At 44.5% G+C, this 20952-nt stretch overlaps 1 protein-coding gene across 1 annotated transcript in view; it reads left to right on the top strand.

Annotated features, from left to right (window-relative positions):
- Positions 1 to 20952, top strand: part of rassf5 (Ras association domain family member 5) — a 69352-nt gene that overhangs the window by 81 nt on the left and 48319 nt on the right. Inside the window, exon 1 of the mRNA XM_066672773.1 lies at positions 1 to 406. This exon is cut by the window's left edge and continues 81 nt beyond it. Within this exon, the coding sequence (XP_066528870.1) occupies positions 25 to 406 (382 nt within the window). The 5' untranslated portion in view covers positions 1 to 24. The remainder of the gene's footprint in view (positions 407 to 20952) is intronic.

The following is a 20952-nucleotide window of genomic DNA, read 5'->3' as shown; positions in this document are numbered from 1 at the left end:
TGTTATTTGGTTGGCGACAGCCCTATGGCGACCGTGACGCTGGGGCAGCACCCGGCTCGGCACCTCCTGGAGCCGGTGCTGAAGAGGAGAGTCTCGCGGAGGCGCAGTGCGGACTACGTGGCCCGGGACAAGAACAATGCCAACACGAACAACAACGGCGCGCTCGTGGACGGGGGTCTGCCGGAGGGGTTACGGCTGCGTCTGCGCGGGGAAGTGGTGCGGAGCGCGCGGAGCGACAAATCCCGCAGGGAAGCTTGGACCATCTTCAGCCCGCCGCTGCCGTCGCAGCCGCAGCGCCCCGAGGGTCACGCACACGGTCACGTGTTCACCACGAAAGCCACGGTGAATCGGGACTGGTGTGACGCGTGCGGGATGATGGTGCGGAGCGCGGTGCGCAGGTGTACACGTAAGTGAAGCGGCGTGGCTGGGCGAGGGCGAGGGTGAGGGTGAGGGGAGGTCAACACTGTGGTTACTGGTGATGAAGGGTATTCCCTCTTACACATGGAGTACAGTATAAAAGTGTGTCTTGTAACAGGACGTTTCCTCTCGTGTAAATACACTACTATTTGTATTAACTCATTCATTTCCAACACTGTGATCCCTCTGTGACAGTCATTACACCCCCAGTACATACACCATCACTGCACAACTACACTCCACATTATTTCAGAGGTGAACTAGCTCTGCTTTTATGAATCTATTGCAGTGTGTAGGTTTTGTGTGTGTTAAAGGTGCAGTACACGATTCCACCTGAGTGCCTGTGTGTGTTAGCGTAGTTTACTTCAGACCACCAGAAGTCCCACATTGCGAATACTGACGTCAGTAAACAAGGAACGTCCCTGGACGTTCAAAATAGGTCTAAAAGTAGTCTGTCCGTCAAGGACATATTTTAAACGTCAATGGACGTCCAAAATCCATCTTAATAAGTTAGTTAAGTGGTGACCAATCGATAACGTCAATGGACGTCCAGAATACGTCTAATAGTCGTCTTTTCAATGTCTGTGTTTGGACGTCTTTTCAACTTTCATTTTCAACCTCAAGAGAACGTTGATTAGACGGCAGTCATTACGTTATTTCAACGTTGAATCAATGTTTACTGGGACTGATGCACAAGAGCTTTAGCCAAAGTGACCTTCAGCAAACCACATCAACAGCCGCTCTGCCCCTCACTTCAGTTTGTGAACAGGTTTTTCCTCTTCTGCTGAGGCCTTTGTATTTTACACTGTATTGGTACAAACTCGGAAATGAAATAAAATCACACCGTGCACCTTTAAAGGGACACTAGTTTGCGTCTTTATCTTACAATAACAGCTTCATCATTGTGACGATCCACTGATTTTACTTAGTGTTCCTTTAAAGTGGAGACATTCTAACTCAAGATTTTCAGTGAGAGTCTGTTAAAGTGAAATTCTTCACTGTAGAGACACTTACAGAAACAAACTGGGACTGGAACCAGACTCGGGAAGAGTCACAATGCTGTTAGTTTGAGACGGTAATGAATGTCGCCTGATGTTTATCTGGAGATAGATGTGGTATAACAGTTTGGCCTTGGCAGGGGGTACTTACAGGGCATTTCTTTACCCGACTAAGCCCAGAACATCATAGCAGTAAGTGATGCACTATGACATCAGATATATACCACTATCAGCAGAATAACAGTGATATATAAATACGACGAGTGTGTAATGAGATAGGAATATGTAGAACTGTACTTTACTGTAGAATCATTAGGGTTGTTTTAGTTTAACATTTATTGATTGATTTATTTATTATTTTTATTACTTTGAAGAGATCTACTATTTTATTCGTGTTAAATTAAAAACGAGTTTAAATCTGTGACCTGTCTCTGTAAGGATCTGTTAGCGAAATGTTAGCATGTGGCTAACAGTTTTCTCAGGAGAAACCTTGCATCTTATTGTTTACATACAACAAATGTTATGCAAATAAGTGTTATCTTATCTTTCTGTGTTATATAAAAGTTTACATGTGTGATGTGTGATCGGCCCAGAATTCTCATATCGATGCATCCCTAACAATAAAAGTCCTTGGGAAAGACTCCAAATCCTACATTGGCCTGCGTCTGCAACAGTTATATTTACCATTATTAATGTAAATATATACAAAAGAGTTAATAATAATAATAATGCTGCACTATTTGTGTTGTACATGTCACGGCTCGGCGTGTGTTCGGGGATCAGACAGTGACTGATTGTTGATTGATTGCTGTGTTGTGTAAAGGAGGGTCGGTTCACTGCACACGTGGCCGTTTTGTTCTCTTCTGCGGCTGGTATTTCCTGCTGTAGGGGGCTGTTTTCGTGTCTTGAATCATGGCATAACACAGTCCCATAGCATTTAATCAAAACAAACCCCTCAGATAAGGTCCTGGGGGTTTACAAAGGACACGGAGAGGTGGAGGGGGGCCCCCAGCAGGGGTCATTGTTTGTTTTTCTATTTCACTATATGTCATGTTTAGAAGAGTCTGAGTCGCTGACAGCCCCTGAGCTGTTAGTCAGTAGAGATTAAGGTTGTGTGTGTGTGTGTGTGTGTGTGTGTGGAATATGCAGATAAGCCACTAACCAATAACAAAATACATTGCGTGACTAAAAACTTGTTGCCAACCGCTCACCTAAATTTCTTCTGAACTCAAAACTGAAAGGTGTCAGTAGGTTATTTGTCTTAGCTCCAGTAACAGCTTCTAATCTTCTGGGAAGATGTTGGAACATTGTGCAGGGGATTTGATGGCATCCAACCACAAGATTTGTGAGTTCTGGTGCTTTAGTGAATGCAGTGAGGGGCTTTAAACACATCAAACGTGGTGAGCAGTGCCATGGGGACGTAAGAGCTGCACATGACCTTAAAGGGGACTTTTACCTGGTTTACCTTACGCTTTTACACTGTAAACACTGACGTGTGTGTGTGTGTGTGTGTGTGTGTGTGTGTGTGTGTGTGTTGTGCTGGTGTGAGTGGATCATACACTAGATGCTGAATTATTAGTTCAGGGTCACTAACCCTCCTCCCAGCTCTTACTAAGAGTCTTGAATGCAGCTCTAACACCTCCGGAGAACGCAGGTCCACAGCTCCACCGTCCAGTGCTGAGGGTGGTTTTATACCCTTCAGTGTGAAGCTTGAGGGTTAGCATTACACATGCACTTATTTAGAGATTCCAAAAGCTGTGTATTCACTATTGAACCCGTGTATCCACAAAGGGTCCACCTTAAAGTAGCTGAGTTCCCTAATTACGAGGAGTGTATAGACACCTTTGGAAGTATAGAACATTTAGGTGAAAGTTGTCCGAAAAGCTGTGGTTTGTCCGGTTATTTCTTACTGAAGATGTGTGTGTGTGTGTGTGTGTGTGTGTGTGAGTGTGTTTACGTGAATGAGGATATCACTTTCACTCCTAAGCTTCCTTCTCCTTCCCAGAAAGAACTGGAGCCAGCATTCTTTCACCATGATGCCTCTGTCTCAAAACTGACAAGAATCTGACATGAATCTCTTAAAGGAATGATCTGCAATCAGGCTTCTGAGAAGCTGGGAATGAAATCGGATAGTGCTGTGTTACTGGAGGGAGATAGCACATGAAGTTATGAAACTACACGAGCGAATGCAGATGAATGTGCAAGTTCTAACAAATGTCTAGAGATTGTAATCACTCACCGAGTGGTACGCGGTTTTTCTGTGGACACTGCTAGTAATGGGTGTTTGTTCTTTAAGGCACATCTGTGGCTGAAACAGCTTGTAAAATCTCCATGAAGCAGTTGCACGAGAGCCTTAAGACACCATGCCTAACAGTGTGGGATAGAGGAGTAAAAACCCCTCAGAGCACTGGGCTGTGGGGCTGTGGAACTGCCTTCCAATATTGGGATGAGTTGGAGGTGTGTTTGTGATCCACAAATTCAGAATCTAACATTAATATGTGGCTAAATGCCATCAAATGCTCACAGCAATAGTCCAGCATCTAGTGTATGGACTTCATTGAAGTGTTGAGACTGTTACTGCAGTGGATGAGCACACACCGCACTCTTTATTTCACATGAAATGGCAGATGTGACAAGTCCACAAGCGTAAGGACACAGTAGAGCATGATGATTTTGACCTTGCCACTACTGGATTGACCCTTCACGCTAGTACTGCAGCTGAAAACTGCAGTGTGTGTGTGTGTGTGTGTGTGCTGCAGTGCTGAGTCGGCAGTGTGTCAGCAGTGCTGTGCAGTTTTGGTGGTTACCGCAGTGAACTTCTTTACTATGAATGAGAGAGCAGTTAAAGAGCTAGAATACTGAGAACTGGAGACACGTACTGAACTGGATTTGTAGTGGAACAAGACCCTTAACTCTACCTTCGCCTACATTTTTAACTTGATTACAGCTCTCAGTTGCTCTGGATAAGAGCCTCTGCCGAGTGCCACAAATGCAACTCCTAATACATTAATGTTCATCGGCCCCTATGTGTTTCTGGAGGCTTCTGGATTCTGCTTCAGAGCTTAGGCCTCATCCACATGGATCTCTTTATTTTTAAAAACGAAAGTTTTTCCTCTCTTCATTTTTGAAAATATCTCAGTCGAGACGAACACGAAAACGCTGCACTATCACGCCGGTCCAGTAGGGGGCGATAGTACCTCTTTTGGAGTGACATCAAAACACCACAAAGCAAAGATAGAGACACTATGTAGTGCACTACACAAGTCCTAAAATGACTGAATGTAGATCTTAGAAGTGCCTGCTCCAGGGTGTGTTCCCGCCTCGCGCCCAGTGATTCCGGGTGGACTCCGGACCCCCCGTGACCCTGAATTGGATAAGGGTTACAGACAATAAATGAATGAATAGATCTTAGAAGTACTTTATATATTTCAAAGACAACATCTTTTATATTTTTATTTTGGAATAAGTGGGAAATCTAGCGATATCTGAATGTATACATTATAGTTTTATGACTGTAATTCATTGTATCAGGGGTGAGGGACTATTTGAATTTCAGCCAGGGACCAGCACAATGTGTGACGTCAACGTTTCCATCAGCCCTTTCTCGTCCACATGAGAACAGTGACAACGGCGTTTAAAACATATTCACCTTGGAGAGCGTTTTTAAACACCTCGTGTCCTTAAAGGCCTTTTTGCTGTGGACAGGAAGAACACAGGGAGATTCACTCTTTCCAGTCTCAGATCCAATCTTAGTCTGAATTATACCAGTCTTAGTCACTCTGATTCTAGATCTGTTTCCTGTCATCAAAGCCACAGTTCTCTTGGGGATGTCGGGTCTTTAAATGTTACACCTTTTCGTGCATCATTAGGCACTGAGGTGGTGTACGTTATTTGAATGTGTCAGTTTTGTGCATCATTTTTGCCTGAGACTATCACAGAAAGCTTAGGACCACCCTGCATTATAAGTCTAAGCTTTTGGAGAGAACTGCTTATTTGTTTTGATAAATGTATGTTAACCCTAACCCAAGCAGCACATTAGCAACCACCTCGGACAACATTCCATCGCCCTTGATGCACCTTAGCAATCAACTGGGTTACCATAGCAATAACCTAGCAACATATTAGACCCAGATTAGCAACAGTTTATTCTTTCATTCATTCATTATCTGTAACCCTTATCCAGTTCAGGGTCGCGGTGGGTCCAGAGCCTACCTGGAATCATTGGGCGCAAGGCGGGAATACACCCTGGAGGGGGTGCCAGTCCTTCACAGGGCAACACAGACACACACACACATTCACTCACACACTCACACCTACGGACACTTTTTTTTGAGTCGCCGATCTACCTACCAACGTGTGTTTTTGGACTGTAGCAACAGTTTAGCGAAGTTCAAATTCATTCTCCAACTGTGTTACTTGCTGCTGTCTGTGTCCTGATTGCCGTCGGGCAGAAGATCTTCAGGAAAGTAAATAAAGACACAGTCCCAAGTCACTCTGAGCTGATCTAAGCCTCAGAGGCAGTGAGGCAGAACACTGTGTTCTAACAGACTGTAACTCTCTTTTATCTGCCTTGGTCTCTGTCAGAGTGCAGCAGTCTCATGTTTTTACTCTTCTGCATCTTTATCTAACAGAGAGAGAGAGAGAGAGAGAGAGAGAGAGAGAGAGAGAGAGAGAGAGAGAGAGAGAGAGGGTGGAGGGAGAAAGAGAAAGAAAGAGTGTGTGTGAGAGAGAGAAAGAGAAAGAGAAATTAATGCAAAAAATGTCAGAGGTGTAATCCAGAGGGAGATAAAGAAAGGAAAAGAGAGAGAGAGACAGAGAAAGGAAAAAAGAAAGAGAGAGAAAGGATGGAGAGAAAAAGAGAGAGAAATGGAAAGAGAGAGGGAGAGAGAGAGACAGAGAAAGGAATAAAGAAAGAGAGAAAGGATGGAGAGAAAAAGAGAAATTGAAAGAGAGAGGGAGAGAGAGAGAGAGAGAAATTAATTTGCAAAAAATGTCATAAAATTCCGAGGTGTCTGTCTCTCCCTCCAGGGAATAAACTGGATCATTAGAAGCAGAAAATGCAGCCAGTTCCTCATTCTAAACTTCTGAGGTGTGGAAAGGTATCCCTGCAGGTTTCTTTGAAAAACTGAAAGCAAGTCTCTTAGAGGAAGCAACAAATGAAAGAAATTTTATAAAAAGCCAGATGCTAGACACAGTGACTTCTAAAATGACACTGAGAAACAAAACACATGTAGGTACCAGTCAGTTGGAATCTGTTTGCTCAAGTACATTGGAGTGTGTCCAGCATTTTGTGTGTGTGTGTGTGTGTGTGTGTGTGTGTGTGTGTGTGACTGAGTAAATGAGTGCAAGAAAAAAACCCAGTTGTTTAACTCAAGTCCTTTTCATCGGAACAGATTGAGTTCCTCTTATTTCTCAGAGTTTAATCCAGTGTCTCAGAAAAGGGAGGATTTCTTCTCTGGATTTTTGTTGTGTTTTTTTTTTTTTTTTTTTAATAAAAAAGGTCATTGGAAAGTCCCACACAGTGTGGATGGAGGGGGGAGTGTGTGTGTGGGGGGGGGGGGGGGGGGTGTTCCTATATTTAATTTCACTTTTAAAATGACATTTAATATCTGTGTGATCACATGACTTGGTTGAGCGGACTACACTGGGGGGAATTCCCCTGTTTTTAACGTTGTTTATAATTCCTAAAGTGTAGGTGTAGGGTGCTGGACCCCACCCCCAAACATTGTTTACACCTCATTTCATCGAACATTGCTGAATTAAGCAGAGGATCTCTCTGATAAAACGGCTGACCTCTCCATGTATTGTCTTTTCACTGCAGCACAATAGAACACTTCTGATGTAGGATCTGTATTTAGCCCTGCCAGTGTTTTGAAGTGGCCTGCTCCTGTGGCATTCTGGGAAATGGTGTATTTAAGAGGCAGTGTTGGTAAAGGCACATCTCTATTTAACTCACAGCCCTTAATTATACAGTGAATGAGAGAGAGCTGCTGAGCCAGTGGTTATATCCATGTCATAAACAGCACTCTCCTTGTGCCTCCATTTCTCAGTCCGTGTTCTTTTAGTTCCCTCTCTCTCTCTGTCTTTCCCCTCGTCTCTGTCTCTCGCTAAAAGGCAATGTTGTAGACTCAGTGACCAAATGCTTGTGGACACCTGCTCATTTGGCCTTTCATCTTTTTCGAAAAGCATGGAGACCCTCACCTCAGGCTCCACAGTACTGACCTAGCAAACACTTAGCATTGAGCTTAAGATCATGTGCAGCTGCTCCAGAGATGCTTTCATTTCATGACTTTCTCTGGAGACTACACAGGCTGTTAACACGACTGAAAATGTGTGTCCAGAGTGTGGTTCACAATAAAGCAGACAGATTAACTGAGCCCTTGCAACAAAGAACCATACGTGAAAAACTTAAACACTGCTTAAACTTGAAATGATATCGTTTGATGCCCTCTGTTTGAAATAAAGCGACCACTAAGAAAGCGTTTTTTTTTTTTTGTTGTTGTTGTTGTTAATGAGTCGTTTAAACACTTGCTCATGTTGAAAAATAGTTTCTCAACTTCAGTGTTACCAAAAAAGTTAACCTAAAAGAACCTAATAATTAATTTACTCTTTTGTGTTATAACACAAAAAATGTGTATATTTCTGTGTCTATATGCAGAAATGTACAGTTTATTTACCTCTTCTGAACACCCGAAAAAACATCCATCCATCCATTATCTGTACCCATGTCCAGTTCAGGGTCACGGTGGCTCCAGAGCCTACATGGAATCATTGGGCGCAAGGCGGGAATACACCCTGGAGGGGGCGCCAGTCCTTCACAGGGCAACACACCCTCACACATTCACTCACACACTCACACCTACGGACACTTTTTGAGTCGCCAATCCACCTATCCTGTTTTTGGACTGTGGGAGGAAACCGAAGCACACGGAGGAAACCCACGCAGACACAGAGAGAACACACCACACTCCTCACAGACAGTCACCCGGAGGAAACCCACGCAGACACAGAGAGAACACACCATACTCCTCACAGACAGTCACCCGGAGGAAACCCACGCAGACACAGAGAGAACACACCACACTCCTCACAGACAGTCACCCGGAGGAAACCCACGCAGACACAGAGAGAACACACCACACTCCTCACAGACAGTCACCCGGAGGAAACCCACGCAGACACAGGGAGAACACACCACACTCCTCACAGACAGTCACACGGAGGAAACCCACACAGACACAGGGAGAACACACCACACTCCTCACAGTCAGTCACACGGAGGAAACCCACACAGACACAGGGAGAACACACCACACTCCTCACAGTCAGTCACACGGAGGAAACCCACGCAGACACAGGGAGAACACACCACACTCCTCACAGACAGTCACCCGGAGGAAACCCACACAGACACAGGGAGAACACACCACACTCCTCACAGACAGTCACACGGAGGAAACCCACACAGACACAGGGAGAACACACCACTCTCCTCACAGTCAGTCACCCGGAGCGGGAATCGAACCCACAACCGCCAGGTCCCTGGAGCTGTGAGACTGAGACACTACCTGCTGCGCCACCCTGCCATCCTCCGAAGAAACATATGTGACATATTATGACCAAAGTACCACAAGGAACAAACATTACATCAGTGTTCTCCCGTCTAAGCGACCAGTTTCAGCATCTGTTCCTTTAAAAGAGAATGAGCCACAGCTCAGTTCAGCGCGAGAGCCCAGGAGTGAGGAGCGAGGAGTTCTCTTTCCTCTCTGTGTTTGTTTTCACCATTTTTAATTGGTACGATTGTTCCTCCGCACTTTTGTTTGTTTGTGTAGTTTAAGCTCATGTTTGCGCTGTCACATAAACGTTGCTCCAGCGCTGTTCCTGGGGAGACTTACAAACAGAGGGACACATGTACTACCTCTGCATGTTATGTAAGAAGCAGCAGAAGTCAGGACAGCTTGTTTATTCAGGTTTTCAGACTTCAGAAAAACTGACTGGGTTTATCTCACCGTTTGTGGGAGCTCTAGAACCCAGACTAATGTCCCCATGCACTGAAAGAGAGATTTATTAAATGTCCTTAAAACATAACAACAAATGTTCTGTATTCGTCCAAAGTTTATCACCAGTCGGAACAATGTGTTTTCATCTGGTTCTCTGCTGAGTCACTGCACTGAGGATGAGGAGGGAGAGGAAGGCTTCTGTAAGGTGGGTGAGGTTTATTCAGGTCGTCCGCAGCAGGAACACTCTTCTAGACAGCTGCCGTTGCCACATGTCTGTTACCATGAGCATCAAAATCCCTCCTTACGAAAGCTTGTCTAGGCCTATCAGCCTTAACTCTCAGTGCGCTCTCTCTCTCTCTCTCTCTCTCTCTCTCTCTCTCTCTCTCTCTCTCTCTCTGTCTCTCTCTCTCTCTCTTTCTCTGTCTGTCGCTCTCTCTCTCTCTCTCTTTCTCTGTCTGTCTCTCTCTCTCTCTCTCTCTTTCTCTCTCTCTCTCTCTCTCTTTCTCTCTTTCTCTCTCTCTCTCTCTCTTTCTCTGTCTCTCTCTCTCTCTGTCTGTCTCTGTCTCTCTCTCTCTGTCTCTGTCTCTCTCTCTCTCTCTCTCTGTCTCTGTCTCTCTCTCTCTCTCTCTCTCTCTGTCTCTGTCTGTTGCTCTCTCTCTCTCTCTCTCTCTCTCTCTCTCAGACACACTCCAGCTCCAGCTCCTCAGTCTGGTCTTCCTGCTCTAATCTGGCTCATTTTAAGGATCCCCTCCCCCTCTTAGCGTTCATCTTTTTCTCGATGATGGAGGGATGTCTGCTCTTGTGCTTAATCCCTGATGGACTACAACTGCGTTTATCCGTCTCGCTGATGGATTAAGGCTCTCGCACGGTCGTCAGACATCAGATTAATATTTGTAATTAAAAGGTTGGAAGAAGGAGCGAGGGCTTTTTGGTGATTCAAGGAACACACACAAAAACTAATTCCCAGCATTGAGCTGCGGAGCCGTGCGGCTGGTTTCTAATGCAGTTCCTTTTGTTATGAGATGGATTCTGTGATACGGGATTTACTTTTCTGCAACAGCACCCGGCCTCACTAATGTTTATGGAGTTGAACGTTACAGAAGAGTGCATCAGGGACAGTCATGCTGTTGGATCATTTTTCCACATGTAAAAACTGCTGTTTAATATGGTCCACTATCAACAAACTGTCCAGCCTCAGCTCTGTGGACAGATACTGACCACTGATAAAGGTCTAAAACCTGGCCACCACTTATTACACATCAACAAGCTGGAGTCGAACAATACGTGTTTCTAATGTTTCTAATAAAGTGGCCTCTGAACGACAAACCTTCATTGTCATGTAGCCTCAGTAGGTTTTATCTGTCCTCTGCTTTACCCTCAGCCGAGGAGGAAACTCTAACTCATATTTCAAGGGTCTTTGACCCATCTTTGCTCCGTCGACCCCTTTGGCCAAATATTGAGGATTGCAAAACTGCAAAAGGGATAAACAGGAATCTTCTCCTCTGTTATATAACTGTGTTCCAAAGGGCACTGGGTGTTCACAAGAGTTCATGAGGCCTTTTCTTTTTCTCTTTAAGCTGCAAAGGCCTGTATGTGGCTTCTGTACTCCAATACATCCGTCTCACAGGCACATAAACTTAGTTTTAAAGGGGATGTATTATGGGGAAAATTTATCTTGGGAATCTGGATCTAACCAATCCTCAAACTGAATTAAAACAGTTATATGTGGTTTGCCATCAGCACGGTGGCGCAGCAGGTTAGTGTCGCAGTCACACAGCTCCAGGGACCTGGAGGTTGTGGGTTCGATTCCCGCTCCAGGTGACTCACTGTCTGTGAGGAGTGTGGTGTGTTCTCTCTGTGTCTGTGTGGATTTCCTCCGGGTGCTCCGGTTTCCTACCACAGTCCAAAAACACATGTTGGTAGGTGGATAGGTGACTCAAAAGTGTCCGTAGGTGTGAATGTGTGTGTGTCTGTGTTGCCCTGTGAAGGACTAGTGAAAGAAATGAGTGATGATTAAATATGGCAAAAATGAGAAAGGAGAAGAAAGAAAACAGAGCAAAAACGGCTACAATCCAGAGCTTCTGCTCCTCACTCCTCACTGTAGGGCTCTGAGATCACTGCCCTTTCTTTTAGTTTGTCCACTTTCAGCAATTTCCTTCTTTGTTATTCTCCTTTTCTTGGAAGGCGTAGGCTGAATCTTGCCCCACACGTCCTTTACATATGTTCTGCTGCATGGAGGGACATTTCAGTGGTCAGTGCCTCACAGGAGAAACCTTGTCCAAACACTTATTCAACAGGAGAGATATTGTGTTGGGTTTTTCAAAGCCCCATTCACTGGTCCTGACAGACACAGGAAGCTATCCTTCAGCCTGCAGCCCTCTATAGCTGCTCTGAGTCAATGCTAGCCACACATTGGGTTTTCAGGATGTGAAGGCCACAAATGCCCAGTAAGAAATTGTGAGTGGGACAAGGTTTAGACCTTCAGGCGTTGTATTATTTATGGTATATTTTCACTGTCCAAAGAAAACTCTATGCATCTTCAAAATGGTAAATTTACAGATGACAAAACCTTCTTATTAATGTAAGATTTTATTCCTTGTCATTTAGGAGTATTTATTGTGGTACAGAGAAGTGCTGAGTTAAAATGGTGTAGAAAAATGGAGATACCTGTTTTTTGTGGGACAGCATTGATATTAACAAATTTTATTATTGGACATTATTGGACATTTTTGTAAGCACAATATCAAAACAACTGGTACTGTACGTCTTCCAATGCCAGCAACATAAAGGATTAAGCCTCAAAAGCCATACAAAAACATACAATTTTACACACAGGATTATGGGTGCACCGATCTGATATTAGAGATATCAGTCCCAAAATGAACTGGGTCGGGTATTGGATAATTAGGCAGATCCATGGGACTTGTAATTTGAAATGATGGATTCAGGAAGTGGAAACATGATGACAGCAGCAAGTACAAAGAAAGCGATACATTTCATTCATTCATTGTCTGTAACCCTTATCCAATTCAGGGTCGCGGTGGATCCAGAGCCTTCCTGGAATCATTGGGCGCAAGGCGTGAATACACCCTGGAGGGGGCGCCAGTCCTTCACAGGGCAACACAGACACACACATTCACTCACACACTCACACCTACGAAAACTTTTGAGTTGCCAATCCACCTGCCAACGTGTGTTTTTGGATTGTGGGAGGAAACCGAAGCACCCAGAGGAAACCCACGCAGACACAGGGAGAACACACCAACTCCTCACAGACAGTCAACCGGAGCAGGTCCCTGGAGCTGTGTGACTGCGACACTACCTGCTGCACCACCGTGCCGCCCTGCGATACATTTCAGTTCAGTTGAATTACCACAGAAACTCGTTTGTAACTTGAATCGTGTAGTTTTGTAGCACTTTTGCTCTGTGTTTACTTTCATGCAGTTTCCAGTATTTACAGTGGGTTCCTACCTAAATCATTAGAAAAAAAATAAGTCAATTTTTCCCACTTATGGAGCAGGACTAACGCGGAATCCTCATCTCTTTTCATGATTTTCATCCTTTAAAGGGCTCTTTGTAATATTTCTGAGAGAGGAAGCCTAGCATGTCTGACCTTGCTGACACCAGGGCTTCGTAAACACATTAGAGCGCTTTCCAGCACGCAAACAAAACGGAGAGCTGGCAAATGGTGAGGAAACATCTTTAAAATTTTATACAAACAGTGCATTTAAGTCTGTGCCACATGATGGGCATGCAGTTTATTAATTCAACATCGATATTGGATCAGTATTGGGTATCGGCCGATACACAAGGTTTATTATTATGTATCGTATCGGTATTGGAATTGAAAAAGTCAGATCGGTGCATCCCTACACTGAGCGTGTGTTGTCTCTTTAGTGAAGCACAGTGTGAAATGAAACAGTCCAGAGCCGCTGCATATAAACCTGCAGTCACAACGCTCAGAACACTGTTCAACTGGTTGGAGTGGTGTGAATGTTCCCGAACAATAAATAATCAATCAGGACTTGACCACATTTGTGGCCAAATGCAATCAAATTCTCACAACAATGTTTCAACAGTTAGTCAACAGCCTTCCCAGGAGAGCAGTATCTGTGACTATAACAGAGGGGGACCGACTACCTACGGACAGCCCTAGTTCCAGAAGAACTGTTGGATGGCCATGTAGGTGAAGCTCATGAAGTGGACACGAATGGAAGTACTGGGCCCTTTCTGTAAAGTGGACATTGAGTGTATATTGTGCACTGTGTTGCGTAACAGTGTTGTGTAGCAGGTCAGGATCAGTGTGTTCTGTTATAAAGTCCGTCTAAAGAAAAGAGCTAACTGTGACACAACTATGGGGAGTTGCAAGATATAATTAGGTCACCCTTGACACACTCTCTCTCTCTCTCTCTCTCAGTTTAGCAGAAGGAAATGAAGCCCCTATACTTTGCACTCATAAACCCATTGCCTAATACAGGTCCCTGAATATTTATTTACAAACGGATGTTGTAAATCTAATGGAATTCCATGTTAATTACTTGTTGTGTGGTGAGACGGAGGCGTGTGGGGGGTGGAAGTGCTGGTGGAATGTGTATGTGTGAGGTCATCAGTATGCATTCATGTCTAGGGCTGTGACCAAAATGGCTTCCTATTTATTTTAGGGCACCATTAAATACGTCAGCCATTTTTCTCCAAGTGTCCGAAACGTGAAGGGCGCTACAATTTCCCACAATGCACTTGTAAATATTTTAAACATCGGAGCTCGATACATCAGCTGAATACGGACCAGAAGGCAGTGCGTGCGAGTTTATTTGTTACTAGCAAAGGACAGAGGATGTGTCCAAATTTACTTGTGTTTTATTAGCGCTACATAGTGAACTAAATAGCACCTCACTAAATAGTGCAATACCAATGAGGGACTAGGGAGCCGTTTCAGTCAAAGCCTAGGTTTTAAGGGGTATGTGCCTTCACTCTCATTGACATCATTACCATCACTGTTACAGCAGGAATAGCTCTGGAACATAGATCATAATACAGGTCTTTTTATTGTACTTGTCTGAGTTCATTGAGATGCACTACTGGCTCAGTGTTTAGAGACATATATGTTTTCACCTTCACCACCATCACCACCATCACCACCATCATCATCATCATCATCATTATCATCATCATCAGTATCATTAGCCCTGTATAATGAAGCAGGATATTGCTATTCCTTTCCTGCTTACTTTTACCCCACACAGCGATTAATAAACTATATTAATTAGCATTATTATTGATTATTATATGTTGTCACTCACTAAAAATGGTTTCTGAGCTTTAAAAGAGAGAGAGAGAGAGAGAGAGAGATAGAAAGAGCCAGAAAGTGAAAGAGTGATGTGTCGTGGGACACTTGTCCGTCCAGACATTCCTTCATGTTCTCGCGTACACTTTGCACTCTCATGGAGGAAGTGGAGCAGCCGTAGGTGATGACACGGGGAGAAAGTAAAGAGGATGGGTGAGCGAGGGAGGGAGAGAGAAGGAAAGAGAGAGAGGCGAGTGCGTATCTGTAGCTTTAAGAAGGCTATGAAAAGCGCGCTGCAGAGAGGAGGATGTGTGGGTGCTGCATCGGCCTGAGAGCACTCCGCACTGCGTGAGGAAATGAGGAGACGGAGAGAGATGCACAGAGTTAGAGAACAGGAGAGAGGGCTGGTCAGGCGACACTGAGAGAGAGAGAGAGAGAGAGAAAGAGAGAGAGAGAGAGATTGTGGGGAACACGGGAGGGAATTGTCAAGTGGCTCTGAGTGAGAAGGGGGATAGGAGAGACGGAGAACCGTTTCAGCTCTGACAGTTAGAGAGGAAGAGAAAGAGAGGATGAGTAGCATTTAGTGAGAAAACAGGGATTAGGAAGAGACTGGTGAAGTGAAAAAAAGCAGGAGAGCTAGAGAGAGTTAGAGGTGGATTGTGATCAGTTGGAGGGGGGTCATTTGTGTGTGTGGGTGTATGTATGTAAGAGGGAGAGGGTACTGGGCGAGGGTAGGGTTGCAGGGTGGCACAGGGAGCAGGGGTGGGGGTTGTTGAGCCGGAGCAAGCCGCTAAAAGCCCAGCGCAGCTCTGCGATGGTGGAGGCACAGCAGTGGCTGGCACAGGCAGCCCTCAGCTCATCGCCACGAAGACGGCGGCCCAGAGCCATAGCCGGCAGCGGGACCGGGACGGCCTGTGGGGCCAGTGGCCGAGCAGCTGGAGCTGGAGCTGGGGTCATGGACGCGGCCGGCCGCAGATAGCCCCGCCCGGCGGCATGAGGTCGGCGCAGGACGAGGCTGCGGCCGCCGGAGCCTGCTTCACACAGGTGTCCCGTCGCATCGGACGCCTCTTCAGACGCCTGCCCAAGTCTCGGTCCTGGTCAGAGGGGCTCCGGCTGCTCCGCCGGTCCAGCAGCAGTGGAGCCCTTGTGCTGGCAGGTAAACCCAGGGGGGCAGGAGAGGAGTGTGAGGTTGCTGGGGGCTTTGAAAGAACAGACATTTTGGATGGAAACTTGTTGTTTGTGCTGTTGCTGTTCTTGGTGCTGTTGTTTCATCCTGTGTTGCTGAGTGCTCAGATGTTCATTTTGCACAAGAGAGAGAGAGAGAGAGAGAGAGAGAGAGAGAGAGAGAGAGAGAGAGAGGATATCAGAGAAAAGGTAGGACAGACTGACGAGAGTAGATAAAGGTTCATTCTTTGGTGAATTGAAAAATGCACTTCGATAAAACTTCTAAATCCCTAATAAACTATGAATAATAATAATAATAATAGAGGTTTGTCCCCCTGGAAATCTTCACACCACATGTTGGAACATTTCTGTGAAGATTTCATTAAACTTTAAGCCACGAGAACATTACTGAGGACAGATGTTGAACGTTTAGTTTTGTACAAAAAGCCTCCAACTCATCATCGCTCCAAAAGGTCCACTGTTCCACAGCCCAATGCTGAGAGAAATATATCCTTCTAGCAAACACTTGCCTTTGAGTATGTTGACTTTAAGCTCATGTGCAGCTGCTCCAGTGTGTCGTTACATACAAGCCTTGTGTACACAGTGGTAGATAAAGTAGATAAATCTAGTAATTATAATGGGTATTATAAGAGTTATTCAGTTTGGTTGAAACTCAAGGACTCTGCAATGACTTCCTAAAATAGCCCAGGTTCTATTCTATAGGGAGCATCACATTCTCCTCTACTGCTCTCTCTCTCTCTCTCTCTCTCTCTCTCTCTCTCTCTCTCTCTCTCTTTCTCTCTATTGTTTTTCATTCACATGCGGTAAGGCTTGAATAGAGATAGCGGGGGGCATTCATTGATCCAAAGCCCACTCTGTACAAAGCCTCTGTGGTTCCAGATGGCTCCAGTGAACATGAGAGAGAAAGAAATGTGCCGGAGTCAGGACTATCTCAGTGTTATCACACCGTCCAATCACAGCTCTCCAAACTGTTTATTCACTCTGCAATGCAGAAGATTTACCACAGTGCTTCTGATAATCAGCAGTGAAGATGTAGCCTGTCCTCTTGTTTGTTTTGTGTATGGGGCTGAAGTCGAGTGTCGTCTCGTGTCGACTCTTCTCTCGTGTCTTATTTCAGTCGTTCCGCTTCAGTACCTTTAACACCAGCCTTAAAAGCCTGGGCTACTGGGCGAATGTGCTCTCCAATGGCGACTTTAACCAGACCCTCTTGACTGGAAATCCAGAAGGAGATGAAAACTGAATTTGGCATCGATCTGGAACAGGCTGCTGCTCGGAGTCGAAGGAGGAAAGCAAAGATGCAGTGGAGGAGGCTAATGAATACAAAGTGATATGCTTTAGGGTGCATTATCTGTCTCATGTCAACTCTCGCAGGACTCTGTCTGTTATGTAATGCTTCTTTCCAGTCAATGGATCTTGTCCCCGATGCTTCAAGGTCAAGCTGATGGGGAGAAACTCTGTCTCATATTAGAGTTCCCTGGTTTCATTAGGAGCTTTTATTACCACAGAGATGGGCCACTTGTTTTCACCTTAAATGCCCACCTCTCTGCTGTTCACTCTGAGACTGGAGCACATCTGTTGATCCTCCAGCCATTCATCAGTTGTCAGTTTCTGGCCACAGAGCTCCTCTTGTTTGTTAATTCATCAGCGACCTAACGACGTCTACACGACTCCTGGTTCTTAGCTTAAGAATGTGATCCTAATGCCTCTCCAGGGCATTATCAGTTATTATTATATTATTATCATGCAGTTGATATCAGTCCATCTCTACTCACTGCTCAGTGGAGATTTTGTCTAACGCAGGTGTGTTTTGTTGTGTTTGCCCGGACCTTTAATAACGAGGGCATATGGGATGACGTTACCGTCTTCTCACCCTCTCTGGTACATGACGACTCAATGTGTGATCCTCCCTCTCACACGCTGAGTCATCACAGACACAGAATAAGCAGAGAGAGCCGCGACAGAGCGGACGGAGCGGACCTGCAGGTGCCACTGAAAGGTCTTGGATGAGTGTTTAATGTCAAGTTTAATGACATTTTGATTTTGACAAAGGAGTGGAAGTTCATATGAGGCACTTAATTCAAGTCCAGGCCTTAAAACCCTGCCATGGGATCCCTAGCTCTTGTTTCTAAATATAGTGTATACTGCATTCATTCAGAAACCAACAACATCTGTTACAACTGGCTGGGCATCTACCTTTCCTCAAAAGTCTGAATTCAGAACGTTCAAGAGTCTGTGTAAAGAGTTTAGGGTTTTTGTTTGGTAACCATTGTTCAATTAGTAATTAATTTAATAGGTGTTGTGTGTGTGTGTGTGTGTGCGTGTGTGTGTGTGTGCGTGTGTGTGTGTGTGTGTGTGTGTGTGTGTGTGTGAAACACTGTATGGTACTGTATATTTGCTGAATTTAACATGATGGAAATGTGGCCTGTGTAAAAGTAATGGTACATTTAATATGTTATATATATATATATATATATATATATATATATATATATATATATATATTTTAAAAATATAAATGAAGCAAGCAGTAATTGAACAATAAATTCATTTATTCGTTAATTCATTCTGTAGCCCTTATCCAGTTGAGGGTCACAGTGGGTCCGGAGCCTACCCTGAATCTCTGGGCGCAAGGCGTGAACACACACTCACACATTCACTCACACACTCACTCCTACGGACACTTTTGAGTCGCCAATCCACCTACCAACGTGTGTTTTTGGAGCGTGGGAGGAAACCAGAGCACCCGGAGGAAACCCACGCAGACACGGGAGAACACACCACACTCCTCACAGACAGTCACCCGGAGGAAACCCACGCAGACACAGAGAGAACACACCACACTCCTCACAGACAGTCACCCGGAGGAAACCCACGCAGACACAGAGAGAACACACCACACTCCTCACAGACAGTCACCCGGAGGAAACCCACGCAGACACAGAGAGAACACACCACACTCCTCACAGACAGTCACCTGGAGGAAACCCACGCAGACACAGAGAGAACACACCACACTCCTCACAGACAGTCACCCGGAGGAAACCCACGCCGATGCTATCAATGCTCTGTTTTCAGTCCTCAGCCCAGTTCTGGTTTCAGTTTAACTTCTTAATTGGCTTCTTATCGTTAGTCATTTCCACCCGTTCCTTTGTGTTTACATATGTGTGATGTATTGATCCATCAGGTCCTTTAACTGTAGAGCGACTGAAGGTGTCTGATATATGTGCTTATTTTTCATGTGTGTTAGTGCTGATAAGCTCTCAAGCAATAACTGAGGTATACAGTGTGATCCCTCATTTGCTCAACAATGATCACAGTACACACACCCATACACCCATACACACACTCTCTTTTGTAGTAGACACTTAGGCCTAATAGCAACCATTGTGATAGAAGATACTGCTATATTCTAAAGTATGGCATCAGTATAATCACATTAGCATAGTCTTTGTCTTGGTTATCTGTGTTTGTTACCGTTCCCATTCTAATGTTCAGTCTCCTATTCACAAGGGCTGTGTGGTGCTTAAAGCTTGTAAAAACCCAATAGGCTGTGTTTTCATGCTTCAGCTTCACGACAGTAACCCATGTTTATATTTTACTCGCATGCACACAACACACCGTCATTTATCTGAGCACCAATAAGTGTAGGCTCTGTATTATACAAGCAGTTTGCACCACTTTAATAGACTATAAGTGTCCAACAGAAAGTTATGGCCAAAATGTTTTGATATAACAGCTACACCACAGGGAACATGGCAGATTTGTCATATATTCTGCATAATTCAGTGGCTAAGACCCAAACAAATCCTTGCAGAGTGTTCTGAGGTGTGCCATTCTACAAAATTAAACTGAGGAATAGAGTCATAGGAACCAGAAGTCCTGAGTGATCACCACCTCTCAAACATTCCTCACAAAATGCTGTTACAGAAATTGTTAATGCTCCCTGTTGCCTTATGATCGTTTTTGATCATAGGCCATTTTTATGGTACACTGTGTGGCCCAAAATGTATAGACACCACATCATTCAATGTTTCTTCTGAAATCAAGGGTATAATTTGATATTTTATCCTCTTGGCTGCAATAACAGCCTCTACTCTGCAGGTATAGCTTTAGACTAGATGACAGACCATTGCTGTGAAGATCTGATAGCATCCGTGTCAACTATAGTGAGAATATGTACTGATGTTAGATTATTAGGTTTTCCCCAGATAGCAAACTTCCATCTCAGAGACATCTGTGTTCTTCATTCCAAAATATCTGGAGTATATCATTTAAAAGAAACGTGCTCAGAGCTATGTCTCAGAGACACAGGTGCAATGTAACTGCAACATAAAGAGCATGTATATAATGCTCTCATTTTTAATTGCCCACCAGTCAAGACAATGGTGCTTAAAGGGCTTTAGAAAATAGAATGTGACGCTTTGGTGATCTTTGGCTGTCCCCAAAGACCAACCCCTCAGAGAAAGAGCGTTTTATATTATTGTTGTCCAATTAAAAACATGAATCTCCAAATACAGTAGCTTTACAGGAGAAGGAATAAGCCTTCTTCACTTTGTGTGTGTGTGTGTGTGTGTGTGCTGCAGTCTGTGAAGGACTGGCGCCCCCTCCAGAGTGTGTTCCCGGCCTGTGCCCAGTGATTCCGGGTAGGCTCCGGACCCACCGCCGCCCTGAACTGGATAAGGGTTACAGACAATGAATGAATGAACTTTCAGTGGAGGTCAATGTAAAAATATATATATATTTTGGAGCGTTTCTATTGGTCCATTCATCATGACATTTTCACACAATGTGAGGACAGTTGCTATGTTCAAATAATGTAGGAAAATAAAAACTGGAGAAAAATGGAGATACATGTTTTTTTTATTGGACAGCGACAATGTGAAAACTCTGAGGTAAATAAAATGATTATATATCTGTGAAGAGTTTCTTCATTGCCGTGTATCACATCACCAAGACTATCCACATGTCCCCATAACTAGATTTTCTCTACAATGCCTGCAGAACTTCCTTTGGAAAGATGTTGGGAGGGCGTTTCAGGTCATAAAAAATGCCCTCCCAATTAAGGATA

Source organism: Hoplias malabaricus, chromosome 5 (genome assembly GCF_029633855.1).
Source record: "Hoplias malabaricus isolate fHopMal1 chromosome 5, fHopMal1.hap1, whole genome shotgun sequence".
NCBI classification, from domain to species: Eukaryota; Metazoa; Chordata; class Actinopteri; order Characiformes; family Erythrinidae; genus Hoplias; species Hoplias malabaricus.
The sequence above is the reverse complement of the archived record's forward strand: the minus strand, read 5'-3'. Positions and strand labels throughout refer to the sequence as shown.